Source organism: Micromys minutus (genome assembly GCF_963924665.1).
Source record: "Micromys minutus genome assembly, chromosome: 24".
Taxonomy (NCBI): domain Eukaryota; kingdom Metazoa; phylum Chordata; class Mammalia; order Rodentia; family Muridae; genus Micromys; species Micromys minutus.
The window spans coordinates 44,492,519-44,513,378 of NC_137959.1; the positions used below are offsets into that span (position 1 = coordinate 44,492,519).

General features: G+C 54.1%; 1 protein-coding gene across 1 annotated transcript in view; it reads right to left on the reverse strand.

Moving 5' to 3' along the window:
* The window catches only part of PIEZO1 (piezo type mechanosensitive ion channel component 1 (Er blood group)), a gene marked incomplete at its 3' end in the record, with an annotated part of 61,839 nt that overhangs the window by 10,772 nt on the left and 30,207 nt on the right, over window positions 1-20,860 (reverse strand). Inside the window, exons 2-22 of the mRNA XM_080936963.1 lie at window positions 17,496-17,591; window positions 10,955-11,077; window positions 10,011-10,053; window positions 9,751-9,892; window positions 7,365-7,527; window positions 7,024-7,237; window positions 6,765-6,936; window positions 6,591-6,677; window positions 6,425-6,512; window positions 5,719-5,819; window positions 5,213-5,470; window positions 4,496-4,607; window positions 4,214-4,392; window positions 3,979-4,127; window positions 3,669-3,851; window positions 3,313-3,425; window positions 2,819-2,979; window positions 2,530-2,706; window positions 1,804-1,929; window positions 1,521-1,721; window positions 895-1,099 (exon numbers count right to left, since the gene is read on the reverse strand). Coding sequence (XP_080793089.1) covers window positions 895-1,099; window positions 1,521-1,721; window positions 1,804-1,929; window positions 2,530-2,706; window positions 2,819-2,979; window positions 3,313-3,425; window positions 3,669-3,851; window positions 3,979-4,127; window positions 4,214-4,392; window positions 4,496-4,607; window positions 5,213-5,470; window positions 5,719-5,819; window positions 6,425-6,512; window positions 6,591-6,677; window positions 6,765-6,936; window positions 7,024-7,237; window positions 7,365-7,527; window positions 9,751-9,892; window positions 10,011-10,053; window positions 10,955-11,077; window positions 17,496-17,591 — 3,093 coding nt within the window. The remainder of the gene's footprint in view (window positions 1-894; window positions 1,100-1,520; window positions 1,722-1,803; window positions 1,930-2,529; window positions 2,707-2,818; window positions 2,980-3,312; window positions 3,426-3,668; window positions 3,852-3,978; window positions 4,128-4,213; window positions 4,393-4,495; window positions 4,608-5,212; window positions 5,471-5,718; window positions 5,820-6,424; window positions 6,513-6,590; window positions 6,678-6,764; window positions 6,937-7,023; window positions 7,238-7,364; window positions 7,528-9,750; window positions 9,893-10,010; window positions 10,054-10,954; window positions 11,078-17,495; window positions 17,592-20,860) is intronic.

Sequence of the window (20,860 nt, forward strand, 5' to 3'; positions counted from 1 at the left end):
TTAAGGGGGGACACCCCAGGCCATCTCACAGGGAGGGTCAGCTGTCCATTCACCAAGGGCAAGGAGGGCAAGGAAAGCCCAGAAATCACCAGGTGGAAGAGAGAGCAAGATGAGCCAGGGATGTCTACTGCATGGTCACAGACTGGAGCAGGAGGACAATCTAGGACCCGAAACACTTTCCGCTTGGTTCAAAACAAAGAGGGGGGACTTGGGTGTAGCTCAGGACTGAGCCCTTTCCCAGTAAGTGTCAATCATGGACTCCACTGACACCCTTAGGATGATTAAAAAAAAACAAATGTCCCCCACCAAGAAGCTAGTGGACGATCAAAGACACCTGAGACCCAAAAGAGAAGCCGTCACTGGAGCAGTGGACAGTTGCCCTGTGTATCTGTAGCACCCAGATGTGGGCAGGCAAGATTGCTTCTGGACAGGTCAAATGGGCAGTCATGGGCCACACCAGGTCTGGGGGTACCACCATGAACTCTGTACCCATAAAATTCCTCATACTTAAGCCACCAACTCAGCTGTCCAGAAATGTCATAGGCTAGAAGAAGCTTCATGAAAGAGACAAGAGAACACACGAGAAAGGCCGTACTGAGAACAGCTGGTAAAAAAGAGCTAGTGCCATTCTGCTGCAGACTACACACCTGACAAGTATCCTACTACCATAGGCTGTCAGGAGAGGTATCAGCCCTGCAGGCATAGTGCCACGCTGCCCTCAGAAAGCCCACCTCGGGCCAGGACTGTGAGACATCACAGCTATGGCTCAAGTGGTCCAGAGAGAACTTTCAGGCTACAGAGGATATAACAGGCTCCCTTGCCAGGAATGTGGGTGTGGCACTATTCAAAGGTCAGGAGGTGAACAGGAAACAGCCCTCAGCCTGGGTGGCTTACCAATGCACAGTGCGGGAGGCATGCCCAGGCATAGCAGGTACTGGTACAGCAAAAACAGTGCGAGGAACAGACAGTAATTGGGCCAGAGGCGGGCGATGGCCTCACGGCGCCGGCGTGTAAGGATGGCCACCAACCAGCAGCCATGTAAGATCACCATGAAGTTCATGCGCTGCCCGATCACATTCACGGCCATAAGGAAGCAGATCTGGAGGGATTCAAGGGGCGGGTCTGATGGTAAGAAGGGAGCTACTCCAGGTCCACAGGCTTGGAGCAGCCCTGCCTTGAGGTTATAGAGCGTCCATCGTTACTGGGGCCATGGGGGGCAGTCCCAGATCACCGTCCTAGGACAGCAGAGGTTAAACACATCCTCAAACTTAGAGGAAGCCAAGGCTCAGGGATGAGGAGTCCCATGGCTGGGGAAAGACTTTAACTTCAGACAGTGGCCAGCCTTGGCCTATTTCTGCCAGAGAAGACCCAATCCAACCTCCTTCCTGGGCATGCGGAGAGCCTCTCATCTAGCCTTAGGGTAGCCTGAGCTAGCCTCAGGGTAGGCTGTGCTCAGAGTTCTTGGGCATCATTAGAGATGCTCCTGCTGTCACCCCTGCCAAAAGGACACCCAGCCTTACCTCCAGTCCGAATTTGTAGAAGAAGAAGTTGATGAAATATTTGAAGCAGCTGAGCAGGTCCTGATCCAGCCTCTGGCGGGTGCCATCTTCGCACACAGCCTGGGCAGGCAGAGGGGCCTGCTGGTGCTGCCGGCGGTAGTGTTCTTGGCGCCGGTACACCACAGCCTCAAACACCAGCAGCAGGAGGATCTGCAGGTGGTTCTGTGAAGGTGGGGTCGGAGGTCAGCAGGGACCATCCGGGTGCATCAAAGACCATCCGCCCTCGCTGCCAGTCCCCACTCACCTGGATATAGCCCAAGTTGGGGAAACCCTTCCGCACCCCAAACCAGTTGGCAGGGTCAACAGGGCCACGGTACAGCAAAGACTGGTTGATCTCCAAGGGCAGCAAGTTGGTATTGTTGGGGAAGGGCTGCAAAGAGGGGTGAGCATGAGCCCCCAGGTTCCAGGCCAGGATGGAGTGGGGATTGTAGGTGCTATCAGTTTTTTAAAGATTTATTTACTTATTTACAGTGTACATATGAGGACACTGTAGCTGTCTTCCGACACACTAGAAAAGGACATCAGATCCCATTACAGATGGCTGTGAGCCACCATGTGGTTGCTGAGAACTGAACTCAGGACCTCTGTAAGAGCAGTCAGTGCTCTAACCACTGAGCCATGTCTCCTCTCCACCCCGTTAGGGATATCTTAAGCTCATCCCACAGTTGAAGCAGGTTGGGTCCAGGGTAGACAACAGCTGCCCTACCAGAGGTTCACAGGGCTGTCAGTCTTGGGGCCACCTTGATTGGGAAGGGGGCAGATCAAGGGCAGAGGTGTAAAGAGATGCCCAAAGAGAAAGAATGAAGCCAAGCGAATCTAGGCATAGCAGTCCTGATTCACTGAGCAGTGAGAAGCTCTACTCTCATTGCAGGAGCCGCCGGCTCTGTCTCTCCCTTCCATGAGGAATCACTCCAGCTGGGGCAACTCCTCAGGCAGCCCCTGGACCCTAGGGACACCCCCATGTCCGTACCTCAGTGCAGTTGCTGGAGTACTCGTGTGGGTTGACAATCTTGAGCTGATACAGCATCTTGCATACAATGATGATACAGGTCCACACGGTGGACAGGCAGGAGGCCATGGGCCGGAAGCGTGGATAGGGCAGGGCAAAGGCCCACAGCACCACCAGCAGCAGGTTCATCACAGATACCTGTGGAGAACAGAAGGCAGTGGGCAGACCAGGCAGCACGGGGACTCCAACAAAGCCAGGGCAGGAGTAACCCGGCTTCAGGCAAGGAAACAGCCCAGACTAGAACACTCACTTCTTTCAGGGCCACCCAGACAGTGTAGAGGGCCACCAGCTTGAAGACATGAAGTTCCAGCAAGCGCCGCACAAACACCTGGATTCGTGTGAGGACAGCGGAGAAGCTGGCCCCTAGGTCCAGCAGCCGGTCAGCCACCAGGCCCCACTTGCTGGCTGTACCTGTGGAGATGAGGCTCAGTGGGATCTAGTACGGGGGTGGAGGAAAAGGGGAGAGGGCTCAGTAATAAGGGGGGGTGGAGAGAGTGGGGTTCAGTAAGGAGGGGCAAGATTCAGGGGGATATGGCTTGGTGAATGGGTGGGGTGTGTGAGGAGGATGGGGATGTGGTGGAGCTCAGTATGAAGGGGGCAGACCTTGGTGAGGAGGGGACAAAGCCACAGAGGAGGGTTGGAGCTCTTGGGCCTCCTGTCTGCCTTCCTACAACCGACATCCAGGAGGAGGCAGAACTGAGCACAGACAGCTTACTGAGTTCTGCCCACCCCTTCCAGACTCACCCTCAGGGATCTGTGTGGCCTGGTGGGGTCCATCCATGCCCTGGCCACCATCCCTGAAGACTTCCTCTTCCTCCTCATGCTGAAGCAGAGGGGCCTCGCTCACTGCATCCTGCCTGGGAAAGCCCAAGAGTCACTTCCTGCCCGTGTTCCTGGCTCTGCCTTCCCTCAGGCAGCCCCCCCTCACCCAGTCCCCCAACCCCCCATCCCTGCACAACATCTCCACTGATTCATTGTCTAACTCTAGGCCATGGCTCTTGCTCAAGCTCAGAATAGTCAGCTAACTCTGTGACGCGGCCTCCAGCATCTCCCCAGTCCCACAGACTGAAAACCACCCATGGCCCTTGAAGGCAGAAAACCTGTGAGCCCATCGAGGGCGGCGGGTGCCCGGTGGGGGCACGTGGTCCAGGTCAGTGAGCTGCATGAACGGTCTGTGGAAATAGTGCAGCTGCAGGATGCAGGCCAGCAGGAAGAAGCCAGGGATGAGGATGCTGGAAAAGAGCTCCGACACGCTGAACTGCTCCAGGCCCAGGTCGCCCAACCTGGCAGAAGAGAGCCATCAGCCCCAGCCGCCGTTGTGAACAGGCTGGGAGAGAGTCTGAGCATGGGACAGGGACAAGGAAGGTACCACTAACTGCCCCGAAGGGCGCTCAGCGGTCACCCACTCACTGTTCATCTGTGAAGCCCGTGAGGTTGCGCCAGTAGGTGGGGAAGTCCTGGAACTGGAAGGTATACACAGCAATGAGCACCAGCATCGTGTAGGCCACCACGAGCCACCAGAAGATGCGGAGCAGCTTCCTCCACAGGGTGTAGTAGACCTGCGGGTGGTGAGCGGTGAGCAGGGCAGGCAAGGGACAGAGCGCCCCCCTCGCCCCGAGCCCTACCTGCCCATCACTGTGGGCACCTGGAACAAGGTGAGGCACAACAGGAAAAGAAACATGTAGACAATCTTGTAGACCACCAGGCGGCCGGCAAAGCTGACCACAATGAACATGCCGGCGCACACGTAGATCCAATACTTGACGTAGATGCCCGTGACCAGCTCCCCCAGGCTCCGCAGCAATGTCTGGGTCTGTGTGGGCTCTGCAGAGCAGGACGGAAGGCGGACTGATGGCCTCGACCAGAGAGAGGACAGTGGGGGGAGGGGAGTGGGGGGGCTGGGCTCCACTCCCCGAATGCTACTCACCCGTGTCTGCCACTGTGACCTCCAGCAATGCTGCTGGCACCTTTTTCCTCTTCAGCAGCTTCTCCTTCACGAACTGGCGCAGTAGGAGCCAGAACGTGAGCAGATACAGCAGCTGTGGAGAGCAGGGATGTCACCCAGGCCCAGCCCAGGACCCAGACCTCAGCTTCTTCCTCACTCCCATGTGCAGGTTTACATGTTCACAGATCCATGGATGCACATGAAGGCCTCACAGACACAGGCTCACAATCTTATTACTTCGGCCGAACTCACAAGTTCACGCTCACGTGCGTACAGATGCCCACAGATGCTCATATTGGTGCACGTAGTCTTGTTTGAGATACGTTAAAATCCACCAGGTTACAGTGGGCAGGAAGTGCTACACCTGCCTCATGCAGGGAAACTTGGGTGATCCAAGAGCCAAACAGACCAGACCTGAGTCTTGAACACTCAGTGCCTCATACAGTGGAGCCCTGTCAGGCAGGCAGGATACACATGGGCACTCACAGTGTCAAGGACACTACGACAGCATGCCACTCACAGCCTCTATATTGCAGGGTGGCCCATAGGAACCCAGTGTTGGCTTCAGACACGCTCTCCTTCAATCTCCACCCAACAAAACCAACGGCCAATCAGCAGGGCACTGTTATCTTCCCTGTTTCACAGGGAGAAATCTGACCACTACCCAGATACGGCCACGTATGGCGGGTTCACTCGTACCATGGCACCAAGGTCCAGGCAGGGGTAGCGTGTGTGTTCCAGTCCCAGCTGGTGTAGACTGACAGGGCCCAGGGTGGTGGGCAGCTCGGGAAGCTCCATGGCCCACACGTAACGCAGACAGCAGAGCGCCAGTCCATACAGCAGGATGAAGGGCGAGCAGAGCATGGCCAGCTGGTGGCGGCTCCGCACAGTCCAGATGAGGCAGGCCCAGAGCAGCAGGACGAAGGTCAGCCAGCTGTGGTACATGATACTCCACACCTGGACAGCCAGGGTCAGTCAGCAGGGACTGCATGGGATGCCCAGCCCCTTAGTCAGTCCTCCCATGAGGTGGCCCACATACGGCACGTGCATGCACACTGCACAGTTACGGGATGTTGGTGACTTACACGGGCAGTTCCAGCACTACTTCTGGTGACTGGGCCTCAGTTTTTGAAATGAATCCCCCCTACCTCCCCACATTCTATGGGAAGACTGTGGTGGCCCCCGGGGGGGGGGGTACGCCTTACCATCATGGCGATCAGGGCGCACACATAGCTCTGGTCCATGATGAGGTGGCCCAGGCCATGTAGCGGTGACATCTCTTTCAGTTCAGCCAGCCTGGGACGTACTGGGGTGGGGGGTAATGAGATTAGCTACCACATAAGAACCATGTGGAGTCCCTCCCCTATTCTCAATGTGGCCCTAAAGGACAGAGCAGGCTGTCTGCAAGGGCAGGGCCTTACAGGTGGGGGTGGGCCAGGTCCACCAGGCAGCCACAGTGGATGCTGGCCAAAAGACAACAGAAGAATCTGGACTGTCATGTGAACCCAGCCAAACCCTCCTGGCTTCACTTTTTTTTTTTTTTTTTTTTTTTTTAAAGAGTCTGATGCAGAAGATGGCCCTCTCAGATCTGTGACTCCCCTGCAGGTCAGTGAAAGCTCCAGGCCAGCACTCTCAGAATGAACAGGGGCTCCTGGGGCCTTGAGCCATGAGTAGCTGCTTCCAACCCAAGAACAGAAAATGGGAGACCTGGAGGGCCACCCAAAAGGTCTAGGAGGTCAGCTATTTAGCCATAGGACTGGTCCTAGGAGGTTCAAGCATAAGGCAGGGCGTGCATATAAGGCTTATGGCCACCAGGGGGCAGCCTAGACCTGCCCACAGCGAGATCAGAGTGAATTACTAGTAAATGTTCACAGGAGGGCATCCCAGGGCCACAGCCTGTAAGTAACGCACCAGGACGCTGGCGGACAGGGCTCTGGCTGGTTAGGACATGCACAGTGCAGTTGTCGATGTCGGGTTGCGTGGTCGCGGGCATCGCACCCTGCAGAGGATACATGGGTCAGACAGTGGCTTGCTGAGGGCTCCCCATTGCTTTCGATACCCTAGATGGCCTGCTCACCTGGGTGGCACCCCTAGCCTGGGGCTCTGGCTCCAGCTGGTCCAGTTCCAGCTCATGCTCTTCATCCTCCCTGGGTGTGTCCTTCCTCTGTAGAGATCACAACCCTGAGTGCAGTCCCGGGACTGGGAGCCCCCAGTGTGCCAGTTGCCAACAGGGGTGACGGCAGGGACTCACCAGCTCTGAGGGACGGCTCTTGTGGAGCTTTAGGAGAGAGCTGGCTGTGTAGTACAGCAGCAGCAGGATTCCAGGGCTCACATAGATGGGCCAGGCATGCGTAGTGTTCAGCACCAGCACGTTGGGGCTGGAGCAGTTAGGGAGGTCCACGAAGTTCTTGAGACCGAACAGCCTGTTCAGAGAGGGCGTGACACTGACCGCCGGGTCTGCGGGCCGCAGAGCTGTGGCTGGGCGGGAGGGCCCTATGTGGAAGCCTTACCTGGCCCAGATGCTGCCGGGCGGTAGCATGTTCTGAACAAACAGTGTCTGGTAGCAATATAGGCAAATGAGGTGGCCGGCACCGAAGCAGCTCACAATGACACAGAGGGTGTTAAAGCCCAGGGGGCTGAGAGGAAAGTGGCAGGCCCACCAGGTGCAGATGGCCAGGAACACTATCAGGTAGACGCTGGAGAAGGCTGAAGGGTGGGCTATGCCTACAGGGGTGGGCACAGGCGCTCTGCGTCACTCCTGGTCCAGCATTCTTTCAGGAAGCTCTGAGTCACCCCCCACACCACCACCGTGCCAGTGAGTGCCAAGACGTTATTCCCTGCCCCAGGGTACCTGCCAATGCCAGCAACACAATGATCAGCATCCGTCCAGAAGCCATCAGCAGCCAGCGCGCTGTGATCCGGAAGCGGGAGGCCAGCCACGGCCTGCGTTTGGTTGCCAGGGCAGGGGCTCCCTGCGGCCCCACTGCGGGGACATCTATGTCATCACCATCCTGCTGAAGTCATGGGGAAGTGACGTCAGGGCCATCACCACGGAGGCCGCTCCAGCCTCATCTGCCTAGCTGAAGTAAGAGATGAGGCCTGTCCCACAGCTGCCTCACTGACGTTGCCCGCAGCCTGAAACAAGCCTTTCTCCCGTCTCAGAGTGGGCGCCCCCACAGCCCCATCCTATCTGAGTCACAACATCCTGCCAGGCCAGGGGTAAAATGTCCCAGCAGTCCTGGGATGCTCCAAGCATCTCTTTTTGCCCCATCTTGGCCAGGATGCCCTAAAAGACAAGACAGCCACCCAGGTCTCAAATCTGTCCCTGGAGATCCTGTGTCCGTTGCATGGGGTTCCTGGGAAGAGGCTTTTTTAAGATAGAGGGGAAAGTTGGGACACACATCCACACGCCCTATGCGACAGTTTTTTAGAACATTTTCAGACCCACAATCCTTGATCCAGGGGTGACTGATGATGGCTCCAATCCCATAGGTCAGGGAGAGTGAGGCTACATTTGTACTTGTGGGGCTTCTAGAGATTGACGGGGGATCCTGGGGACACAGCAGCATCAGCTCCCCCAGCTCTCCAACTGGGCATTTCCCAGCCTTGCTATATATATCCCAGAGGAGATCCGTGTTTAGGATTGCCACGAGCCCTCTTTAACCCTCCAGAATGATAGAAGTGATTAGCTATCTGGGAAGAAACGGGACAGTCTCTGCCTGGGGCGGGAGATGAAGACACAACTGAACCTATCTTCCCTGGCACTGACAGAAGGCTTCCCAGAACTGAGTTGGATCCAGGTCTCAGAGAAGGTCAGAATATGGTGGAAAAGAACACGGGCTGTCGTCAGCAGCCCCAGCTCAAGCCAGCTTCTGGCAGCCCATGTTTCTAGCTATGCCCGTGGGAACAGCTGAGGGGATCCTGAGGACTCAGCCCGAGTGAGCTGGCGCTGGAGCAAGATGGCACGAGCACCTCCCAGCTCCAGTGTCTCCATACTGTATAGCTAACCTCCCCGTCTGCTTCCCGTCTGCAGAGCAAGCTGTGGAGTCTGGGCAGAAAAGAAGAGCCTGTCCTTACAGGCCGTCTGAGGATCATAGAAGCATGAAGGTTAGAGGCCAGGCCAGGAGACAGCATGGCTGGTCTACAAGCCCACAGAAGGTGGAAGTAGGGCCAATGAGGACATGGATGAGGCAGATCTGAGGGAAGAAGGTGTAGCTATCCTTGCTAAGCAAAGGGGAAGACATGGCTCTGAGGTGGAAGATAAGATGACTGGACCTAGGCCCTGGGAACCTCTCAAGAATCAACTGAGACAAAAGAGCAATTCCAGGCGATGGAAGGAAGTGACAGCTGTTGACAGGGACAGATGCCACTCCCCCCAAGCTACCCAAGCCTCTCGGCTCAACCCAGCCCCCAACCTCCCAAGGCTTCTGGAGTCCCTACCCCTCTCTGGTTTCCTCTGGAGCCCAGCAAGTGTCAGGTGTTGATAAATGGGTTCTGGGACCTGCTGTCTGAGAGCAGGGTGTGCCTGCACCAAGACACCTGGGTGGCCATAAATCCTATCTCAGCTCGTAGGATAGGGGAATAGGCTAAGCCGGTCACGGTGTGGGGAAGATGGACCTCGGGCCTCAAGCAGGGCCCAAGGGTGCTCAGTGTCCAGCTGTGGCCCCAGGGAACAATGGCAGGACCTGTCTCACCCTAGAAATAAGTTTGAGACAGTTTCAGGTCATTCAGGGAGGTAACCATGACCCCTCAGGTCCTAACCCAGCTTGGTAACTGATACCTGCAAGTGACAGTTCCCGTAACACAGATCCACTGGGGGCTCTGATGTTTAAGAACTGGGGTCCTGCAGAGCAGGCTTCCAGTGGACAGAGCCACAGAACAGAGATAGGAGAATGCAGCAGAAGACGGTTTCCTCTCCCACATCCCTCTTCCCTTGCTATATATAAATATCCTCTGAACTTAACTTTAAAAGTCTATGTGTGTTAAAATCAAAACTGTCGCCAGGCAGTGATGCGGGCGTGCACCTTTAATCCCAGCACTCAGGAGGCAGAAGCAGATGGAACTCTGAGTTTGAGGCTAGCCTGGGCTACAAATTGAATTCTAGGATAGCCAGGGCTCTGTTACACAGAGAAACCCTGTCTCGAACAAAATAAATAAAAGAAAACACGTCTAAACAGTCCGAGTGGGACTTTAGTGCTAACCCGCTCACCACCATCTTGGCTGCTGCAGTCTCTTACCAGTTCCTGGGTGCGCCGCTGACTCTGCCGGGCTTTCTTTATGAGGTGTCCACAGAGGCCAAGGCAAAGAGAGGATGCCACCAGCACTCCCAGGTCAGGTGCCACCAGCCTGGTGGTGTTCAAGATGTCCTTCAGGTCCAGCCTACGAAAGGCAGGGAGAGCAGAATGGGAGGGGGGATGAGGAGATGTGAGGACATCTGTAGGATTCAGGAACCCAGATGGGGGACTCACAGGGGTGGCAGAGGGAATAAGAACCTTACCTCGTAACCCCTACGTGTTGAGACACCTTCACCCAAAGGCTGCCTGTAGAGAAAGGGCTTGAGGAAGGAGATTCCAGGCCAGGCAGGGTGCCCAGTGGTTGTTCCTGTGAGGCCCAGGCACCCTGTAGATATGACTGCTGGGGATCTCACATGGGACAGCACATCGGTGATACAGGAATGCTAACATGTCACCTTTTTTTTTTTTTTTGGGACAGGGTCTCTCTATTATAATCCTGGCTGGAAGCTGCTATGTAGACCAGGCTGGTCTCGAACTCACAGCATCCCTCCTGCTTCTACCTCCCAAGTGCCATGCATGGCTGGAAATGCCATCTTTACAGACAGGGGAACTGAAGGCAGCCAGGTAGACTCCATTGACTGTGAGTGGCAGGACAGCAGGAACTCTCAGGCAGGTGGGGCTGGAAATGGCCTAGGAAGCTGATCTGGTCTCCAGAGTGGTAGAGAATTGAAGCCCCTTCTACACATAAAGCTAGGGTGCTGGTATCAGTCCCTGCCTGATGAGAAGACAGGTGCCCACTAGAGACAGTGTGCACAGGTACAAGGGCAGGGACACTAAGGACAGACAGGGACACTGAGGACCTCTGGTGTTACAGACATACAACTAAGCTACAAGCAGGCACAGGAGGAAGATGTTGACAGGTGAACACCAGAAGCCCTGAGGCTGTTCCACCAGATGCCATTCTGGGACTGGCCTGAGCCCACTGACCACATCCCTGCCAGGATGTGGGCTAGGCCATCTGGGTCACACATAAATCATGGTCAGGGAACTGGGCACAGCCCATATCAGGAGAAGCCTGGGGTAAGGCAGGGTGGTCCAATGAAGTTGGAAGCCTGAGGTTCCCAGTGGGTACCCTCATCCCCTCTACCCCAAGACTGCTGGCCTCAAGTCCCCCCGCCCCTGCCCCAGTTGCTCCTTGATCACTTACAGTTCTGTCCCAGAAGCTGGTCCAGGTGAGGCATGGTGTGTAGGCATATCTGGAAGGCAAGGTGGGCCACCAGGAAGAGGAGGCTGAGGCAGAGTAGTGCACGAAGCAGGCGACCTGTGTGTCCTGTGACAATGGGCAGAGAACAGATCTGTGGGATACTGCTCACACTGATAGTCCCCAGGTAGACCATGCCCTGTTCGTGTGCCTGAGTCACACATTCAGTGTGGACACAGGCTCTGAGCAGGGGAACCAGCTGCGAGGAACCAGGGCTCAGTGCCTCTGGGAGGCCTCAGAACCCACGGGGGTGCTTGTTACCTCCTGGGGACGCCTACTGGTGCTTGGTTGGCGGACACTGTTGTGACTCTGGTTTCTAAATGAAAACATCAGCCCGGAAGGGGGAAGAGACTGCCACAGATTGTTTAGGGCAGTTTAGGGAGCAACCCTGACCCAGATGCTGCACTGGTCTTACTCCCTACTATGCTGTATGCAGAGACACCCAGTTCCTAGAGACCAACACTGTAGATTCATGTTAAGGCAATACATGATTGGACAGAAGAGAGATAGGCAGGGAAAGGTCAAGGCAAAGAAGTGGAGGCAGGAGGTGGAAGGGAGATTCCTAGAAAATCAAGATGGACCTTGAGAAGGAAGATCTAGATCCTGGTGGCTGTAATTGGTGATAGGTAGATATGAATATTTTAAGGACTTTATAGGTCATTTTATCTCATATAGAAGGGTAGTTTATATCTTTGTCCATTGGATGTAATCTGATTGTGTAGAGGGTTTGTGGACTGAGAATTTAATATAGAAACCTGCTTGAAAAGTTATCGGGCTTTGGAGTCATGTTTGTGCCGGGCGGTGAAGCAAAGAATCACCCTGCGCGGTCGTATCCACCCGGGACAGAAGCAACAGGGCACAAGGAGTGAACGGCCTGGGAAGGGAACCGCCTGGAGAGTGCTGCTTGTGGACCAAGTGGTCCATGCGCTCGGCTCCACACTGGACAGCGTCCACAGAGTGAGACCACGGCTTAAACAAAGGCTAAGCCATCATTTTAATATTTACCAAAACACAACACCATCCAAGCCCCTGAACAGGCAGGAGTCAATGGATTTTCTTATTTAGTTAGCATACAGGGGTATCTCTGCTAGGTCTTGGGATCGAGGAGAAACAAACAGAAAAGCAAGAAACCTTATCTACCACGGCTATGCTCACTCGCCCCTGCATGGAGGCTGAAAACAAAGCATGAGGAGGGTGGTATCCCAGAGAAGGGGCCTGGGCAGTGGGGGCCAAATGCCTCCAAAACGTGGGTTGCCAACCGCCTCCATTTGGAGTGTTGCAGAGCAGATGTTTCCAGTACTCACGGCCACACAAAGCCATGGCAAACAGGATAGAGCCCCCAACCTCAGGCCCCACTGAGTAGCAGCCCCCTAAGATCTTGTCCCACTGATCACTTCATGGGAAAGACACAGGCCAGGAGTCATCAAACCATAGGACCCTTGTCACATAGAGACATGCTGTGCTTGGTAGGTTATTCATTCAAGCTAAAGAATGTCCCACGAACATGCTCTGCCTCCAACTACCCCAGCCAGCCCACTCAGCAGGGAGGTCCTTGTCTGCAGACCACACTAGGTGGCCATAGCCTGGTCAGGGATGATATAAGACCGTGGTCCTTTCATCTGCCCTATGAGACCCAGACAGAGACTGGGGCTAGCATTTAGCTCTTTGCCTATGGGTGCTCAACCCACTGCAGTAGCCCTGTCAAATCAGGCCACAAGGTTAATGAGGCCATCATCACTGAAAACCTCAGAGCTACAGGTCTCTTTCACAGGACTGACCTTGGTCCCCACTCGGCCAGCTTCATTGGTGACATTCCTTTTTTCCTCCCTGTAGGTTTCACCCTGGAAGGATCTAGCACTCAGCCACATTGTGCATCTGGGCAGGTGTCCTGTCTTGCTGGCTCCCTGGGCTAAGCCTTGAGCACCAGAGGGCAGGAGAATGCTCCAGCTGTGGTCCAAGTACTCACCAGTACCCAACCTCTGGTAGGGTATCAGAGAACGAAGGAGACAAGTCTCACTATAGGTTGAGATTATCACCAAGAGCAGTCCTGACATTAGGGATGGAGATCCTTTGCTCCAGTGACATTGAGTGGTGAAGGTGTGGCTGGTTCCTTCTAGAAGATCCAGAAAGGAGGGTCCTCAGGACCCTGTGGTAGGTCCCAAGTACTTGGAAGGACAGGTAGCATGAGCAGAGATGGGAGCTAGATGCTGACTGTCCCGCTATGAACAATGCACGGTGGAGACCTGTTCTACAGGTCACCGTCCTCCTTGGAAACCGTTAGCACGTGAGAGCCACAGCCATAGTCACAGAGAGGGGAGGGTGGTAGGCCATCTCCACAATAGAACATCCTGTGAGAAGGCCCCATGGAAGTTTGAGGGCAGTGGGTCTCTGGGAGAGCCCTCCTGGGTAATGGTAGGCACTAAAGTGCACTGAGGATGTCACAGTTTAATTGCATGCAGAGCCTAGCAGAGCAGGGAGCACCAGGAGAGACAGAGCTGGCTCGGTGGTGGCAGGCTCTACGGAATAAACCCTGACTCCTGGGGTTGGCAGGGTGGACAATTCTAGAAAGAGCTCACGACCACCACTACTACTACTACTACTACCACCACCATCACTTCCACTACCACCTCTATCTATCACCACCACCTCTATTACCACCTCCACCAACTCTACCACCACCTCTATCACTACCACCATCTTCACCATCACCACCACCTCCACCACCACCTCCACATCCACCACCTCCAACACCTCCACCTCCACCACCATCACCACTATCTTCACCATCACTTAGCTGGGCAGGGGTTTCTGCTGAGCCTTGGGACTCTCCACTTGCACCTAAGACTCAACCCTCGCTTGATCCTTGTTACAAGCTCTGAGGTAGTGCTAACCCTCCCCATTTGACCTGAGGAGGGGGGAGGCTCCAGGAGGACGGATGAGCTCTCAGGCCCAGCCACTCCCTCCCCAGACTCGCTGTCAACACCCCGGCTTCACCCTCAGCCCTGCACAGACCCCAGTGCCTCCACTGGCCCAGAATCTTCAAAGCCCTGGGTTTTCTCCAACACCATACCTGGCTCCTTTCCAGGCGGGGCCTCCTCTACTGGCCTGGCCACTTCCAGCCACTCCCCTGTCATGGGGAAGAGAGTGCACTGGCTTAGCCAGGCTTACCCAAGGCCCTGGAATGACAGCTACCTTTGTCTCTGGTCACCTTTCTTTTCTACCATTGTCTGGGCACTGACTCATTGGCATTGGCTTGATAGAAGGAACACAACTTCAAAGAAGGAACTCATCCCACACTAGGACATGCGATACCCCTGTACCCTTCAGACAAGGAAGGGGCTTTAGCACAGCAATGAATAGCCACCGGTAAAAGTCTGCACTGTTACAGTTGCTCCCTAGAAAAAAACGGAGTGAGCTAGGGGCAGGGGTGGGGCATTCTAACAGCAGAGAGAGTGGTAACCTGTCACCTGACCTGTGGCCTTGACTTGCAGGAACTCCTAAAAACTCCGATGAGTCAGCACAGGCTCACTCAGAGGTGCGTCTCACTCTCTCTGCTTCTCCTCATTCACGCCTCCTTCCCACCTTCATGCCCCATCCCCATTGACCACAGCCCTCCCCGGGCCTCACACAGGCTGGACTCTTGAATACTCCGCAGCCCCTAAACAGGAATCCCTCAACAACATCGCATGAGCTGTTGGCAAATACTATACTTCTAATGTGAACTGGGCCAGGGTGTGCTGCCTGGGGTCCTGGTGAGGGGAGGAATGTCTTCTGCACATCGGACTCCATACACTGACAGGATGAAGAGAGGATAGGGTCACCCCAAGAGTCTAAGCTGAGGCTCGTGGGGCAAGAAGAAGAAGTTGGGGGAGGCTTCCCTCGTCTAATCTGGAGCAATGCATGGGTTAAATCCAGAGAACAAGAAGCCAGCTGTGACCTAGCTTCCCAGGGTGCAGGTGTCTGTCCTGAGAGAGCAAGGCAGTCCACTCCAGTTACCTACCAATCAACTGCTCGTCATTTTCCCAGTCACACAGTTCCTAGCAGCTAGGAGCCACCGAGATGAGGAAGAGTGTGCGTGCGTATGTGTGTGCGTGTGAGAGAGGCCCACAGACTGGTAAGGCTAAGACTGGAGCAGGTCTCCTGAGAGAGAGTAATTAAATGGGAAAGGGGGTCAAAGATCAGGGGCATCCTGGGAGGTAAATTTTGCTAGGGCAGGGAGTCAGCTTCCTGACTCTAAATCACAAGCTGGCGCTGGGAGCAGATCCCCCACACCACAGGTTCTGATACATCCCAAATCTATCCTGTCCTACCTTGTCCTACCTGGGACACACAGTCCTAAGCTGGTTTAGCATCCTGCACAGTCCAGCCTTGGCCCAGCCTCTGAGAATCAGGCAGCCGCCTACGTGGGGAACAGGGCCCAGCAGCGTCAGACCTTCCAGAAGCCAGTGCCAGGGCAGCAGATGTACAAATCATAAACGCACACAGGGTGCTCCATTCTGCACGGTCGGGCCTCACATTTTCCCCTCCCACCCGGAAAAACCAGGCAGCATCATGTCCCTGGAGGGCCTCTAAGGCTGGACAGATAGAGCTGGAGGGTCGAGAGGAAAAGACTTCCCACCCTGTTTTCCAAGTCTCCCTCATGATCCGTCCTGCCTGGCTGGGAGTCTGTACCTCCCACAGTTGATCAGGAGTATTTCCAGCTGTTTATAGGGCACGAAACAGTCTTGAGACAAGTTGTTTCCAAAGAGGACCTGGGGACAAGAAGGCCTGGGCTCTGTGGTGAGCAGAGTATGGAAACCAGACAGACCTTCACCTGAGGCTCAACACAGGAGAAAGGACCCAATACCTAGGCTATGTCTTGGAGGGGCTCAGTGTTTGGCTCAGTGCCCAGGGGCTGCCAGCACACTGTCCAGGCTGGACTCCTTAAATATCTGTCCCTGCATCCCCAGAGCCTACCCATCCTCTAAGACCGTCTGGTTCCAAAGCACACTGGGCTGGGCAAGTTCCCTGCTATGGTTGGCAGAATGGTGAACCCAAAGGTAGCCCTGCCCAATCTCTGCCCTCAGACACATTTGACTCACATGGCAAAGAGACCAAGGCAGAGTGGTAGGTCTGATGTCACAGCTAACAACAAGGGGAGTCTGTCCTGAAGCACTAGTGGCTGTCTTCACAGAGCACTAGCAGTGAATAGAGCCACAGAGCCATGGGATATGGAGAGACGTCAGTTGGCCATCACAGTTTTGATGTAGAACGTGTCATGACCTAAAGGTGCCCCAAAAGAAGAGGAGCCAGGAAGCTGATCCCCAAAGCCCTCTGAAAAGGCACAATGGGGCTCACAACCTGACTGCAGCCCCATAAGCCAGTGGGTGTGGCTCTCAGCAGGGCAACTTATTACAGGAAGTCCACTTTCACTGGGGCCCACACATGCTGAATTCAGCACTGTGGGGTGAGTGTCAAGGTTGAAAGTGCCTTCCCCGGGCCCCAGGCTGTCACATCAGTCCCAGCTCTGACCTTTGCTGACCCTCAAACACTGGCTGTGATACTTGCAGTGTCTCCCAGGGCAGGGTCTTCAATGCTAATGTTCCCCAGGTTGTTGCCATGCAGATCTGAACCCAACAAATCCAGAAGACAAGAGAAAGGCTTCTCTACTTTAGGAATGAGGGTACACTTGGGGATAGGTCACCACAAAACAGACTCTAGGCACCTACAGCATAGGTGACCAGAACCATAGGATGAAGGGTTTCAGGATGTCCTGCCCCCCCCGAGGACACTGCCTCAGCTGCCTGGGCTGTGAGGACACAGTGGTCCTACCCTTCCCGCATCATCCTATGTGGAGAGCTGAGGCCCAGCCAACTTTCCCTACTTTGCTTTGGTAGCACTGTCCACTCCCACATATGGGCACAGCGCCGGGGCTAGCCTGCATCTGCATATTATCTACTGTCTGAAAGGCAGGAAACAGTGGAAACATAGCCCTGCCCAGCTCAGACCCCAGTGAAGCCCACTGTGGCCCAATTCCACATGGCAAGGGGGTCCAAGGTAGGGAGGGCCTTACTTTGCAGGGTGATAGACAAGCTGGCCAGAGCCTCTCCAGGAAGAACAACATGGCCAGTCCTGGTAACTTACCTGAAGGAGGAATGGACCACAGCGCTGATCCCTAAACCCTATACCTGCACAGGGCAACTAGGACCCACAAATGTCCTCTGCCTTCTGAGGGACACTCAGTGACAGATGAGGAGCCACATATGACCCATGCCCTGCCACCTTCAAGGACATCAGGGCCGCCTGTGACAGGCAACTAGCAGGAAGAAGAAAACTGAACAAGTGTGTACTGAAGGGACTCTTAGACCCCCGGAGGAGTTACCCAAGCTGCTAAAACCGAACCAAGTCAATGGCTGTAGAGTACCTATCCAAATAACCAGCCCCTACCCTGTGGGCAGAGTCCCCCAAGGAGCTGGGCTCCATCCCCATCCCCGATCCTGCCCCTTACCTGGTATGCTGTGTCTTGAGGGGCCTGGAAGCCAGGGCAGCAGCAGCAGAAACAGAAAATAGACCAACGAGAGAGCATTGAAGCGTAACAAGGAAGCTAGAAGAGAGACAAATGGTTAGTACACCAACAATAAGGGCAGCCCTCACCTGAGGGGTTGGGGGGCAGCACCCCCCCAGTGCCCCTTCCTCACCCTTGTAAGCCTGTACACATAAGGCTTGTGCACCACAGACAGAAAATCCATGGTCCTGTCACCAGATGCCCAGGTTCCACGGTACCACAGGACTCTCCCAAAGCCATCCATGTACTCATACATGCATACACACAAGGTTCTAGCCACGCGACCTAATCCTACCCACGCAGGGCTCAGGTAACTTGCTTTTCTTCTTGTTTGAAGTTTTGTTTATTATTCATTGGCTGGCAGCTCGTCTGAGGAATGGTTTCACGAACAACCGTGTAGAAGTCACTGGGGCAGAGCTCTGGCACCCTTCCTGCGTCACCGATGGAACGGTGCAGTTCTGAACCTGGCTTTGCAGCACTCTGCCGGCGCGTGTCCCTTACCTGTGCACAGCTTCCCTCTGGGAATGTCCCTGATACCCTGCTGCCCTACGCTGTCCTGCCGAAGTTTGCCAGGAAGGCCAAAGGACCTGAAGCCTAGGCAGATAACATGGCTGGCCACTTATCAAATGAGCAAGTTTCTTCCCGGAAACATGGAGTTTTCCGGGAGACAAGGTTTTGGGACCCTATGCAATCCTCAGTCCCAGCCGTTTCTACCTGTGTTATAGGGTACAAAAGGAGCGAGGCCAAAGAGGGTCTACATGCTGTGTGAGAGGGCCCAGCCCCACACAGTACCATTCACTGCAAGCTGGCTCCTTCCTGTCCACACCTCAGGCAATTGCTACTGTCAGAAACTGACTGCCCTAGACAACTAGGGTTAGCAGACCATAAGCAAGGAGCCAGGGTGCATCAGGAACCCTGATTCCCTCCTGGACAAAGTACTCCCAAGACTGAATTTTCTGTGGCCAGGAGCACCAAGCCTACTCCAGTATCCCACAGAGAGTAATCTCCTCAGAGTGGGCATCCTCCCTCCATTCATCCTCCCAAGTATGAGAACCAGGAAGCCCAACAACAGACCTACACAGCCAGGGCAGACTTGAACTTGGGGACAGAAACTGGCCCTAGAAACTGGTTGCCCTGGAAGAAAGCGGCAGAGACCCAGTGTGCACAGGACATTAAAATTTTTTTAAATTGTGTTATAAATGATATTGCCCCCGCCAAGAACAAAACAAACACATAAACCTAAGCTGAACCAGGTCACCTCCTCAGGTGACATTGCCCACTTTGGGTGACTGACTCCATCTGAATTCAGCTTGTATACTTTCCAAAGCCCCTGACACAGTCTTCCTCCAGGATCACAGTGGACATGAGACGGATCCAAACTTCCAAGGGCAGGGGGTAGAGGGATGTTGACCATGGCTGCACTTCTCTTGGCTCCCAAGGGGAGGAGTGAGGGTGCTGTTTTCCTCCTGACATACACTGGCTACCACACACAGCTCAGCTCTCTTAAATCAAATCTGAAGTTTTCAACAATGATACATTAAAAAAAAAAAAAAATCAATCTTCTCTGGCCCAAGAGGCAGGAGGGAAGTACATCTGTGACAAAGCTTCCGAAATCCCTCTGCTTTCCAGGGTTTCACCTCTCAGCCCAACCAGGGCAGTCCAGCCCAGTCTCCCAGAGGCAAAACTGTCCCTCACACTAGCCGGCAGCTGCTTCCAGTCCGGTGGATGTCCACCCAGCTGTCCATTGGCTCGTCAATCCTGTCCACCAGTCCATCCATCCACAGGCCCCTAAGAACTTCCTCCCATGTAACACCCCTGATGTGACAGGTCCTGCCTCTGAGACATTGGTTTGATCTCATATGCCAGGAACACCAGCACTGAACCAGTCCAAGTACATGAGGGGGCAGTGATCAAAAACCCCATGACGGGAGCCGAGAGGACATGCCACACAGGTGCAAGGGCCTGAGTTCAGATCACCAGAACCCACGTAAAAAGGTGAAAAGCCAGGCTAAGGACATGTCTTAGTGGCTTACCATAGAAGCCTGATGACCCAAGTTTGGATCCCCAGAATTGTGCAAAAGCCAGATGCAGAACTCCAGGTTCCTGTAATTCCAGCACACCTGTACTGGGAGATGGGTGGGAGAGGAGGCTCGCCAGGAGCAATCAGGCCAGCTAGCTTGGCAAAAGCAGCAGGGACTAACAGGAACCCTGTGCCAAACAAGGTGGAAGGTGAGAACCAACACCCAGGCTTGCCCTTTGACTTCCGTGAGCACACTGTGACATGCACATACCTGCATTCACACACACATGCACACTTGGGACCTGCATTCACACACACATGCACACTTGGATTATATATGGTTGATTGATACAGGTATGAAATGCTGTGTGTGGTAGGTAGCATGCACCTCTAACTTCATGGGGGGGGGGCTGTGGAAACATCGGCAGGTGGATTCCCAGAGCCTGCTGGGCAATCAAGCCAACTGATGGACTCCTAAATAAGGTGGAAGACAGCAGAGAAGACGCCTGACTTTGAGTTCTGGCCCCACAAGCACAGCCTGTGAAGGGGGACCAACACCAGCCCAGGGAGCAGGGACAGGTACTTCACCCAACACCCTGCTTAGCAAGCTCAAAATTCAGACCCCAAGGCTCTTTGTGTGTGTTTCTGGGGGCAGGGAGGGGGAGGTTTAAGTTTATTTATTTTTTTAAGAATTATTTATTTTTAAGAGCACTGGCTGCTCTTCCAGAGGTCCTGAGTTCAATTCCCAGCAACCACATGGCGGTTCACAAGCACATGTAATGGGATCTGTTGTCCTCTTTCATTTTTAAAGAAGTATTTATTTATTTAATTATTTTAATTCCATATTTAAAGAAGTATTTGTTTATTTATTTATTTACTTATATATATATATATATATATATATATAAGTACATGGTAGCTGTCTTCAGATACACCAGAAAAAGGCAACAGATCCCATTACAGATGGTTGTGAGCCACCATGTGGTTGCTGGAAATTGAACTCAGGACCTCTGGAAGAGCAGTCAGTGCTCTGAACCACTGAGCCATCTCTCCAGCCCTGAGGCTAAAGTTTAACTTAACTGCTATCAAGTTTCAGTAAGGAAAATGAGACGGGCCTGAGGTGGCCATTAGTGACATATGAGGATGTGTCTAATGCCACTGCACTATCAAAAATAGATCAAGATGGCAAACTTCTCAAACATATCTTTTTACCCAAATAAATCAATGAATGGTGTCTGAAATCTGTGAAGGGTTCCAGAAGCCAAACACCGAAGATGGTATAAACGTC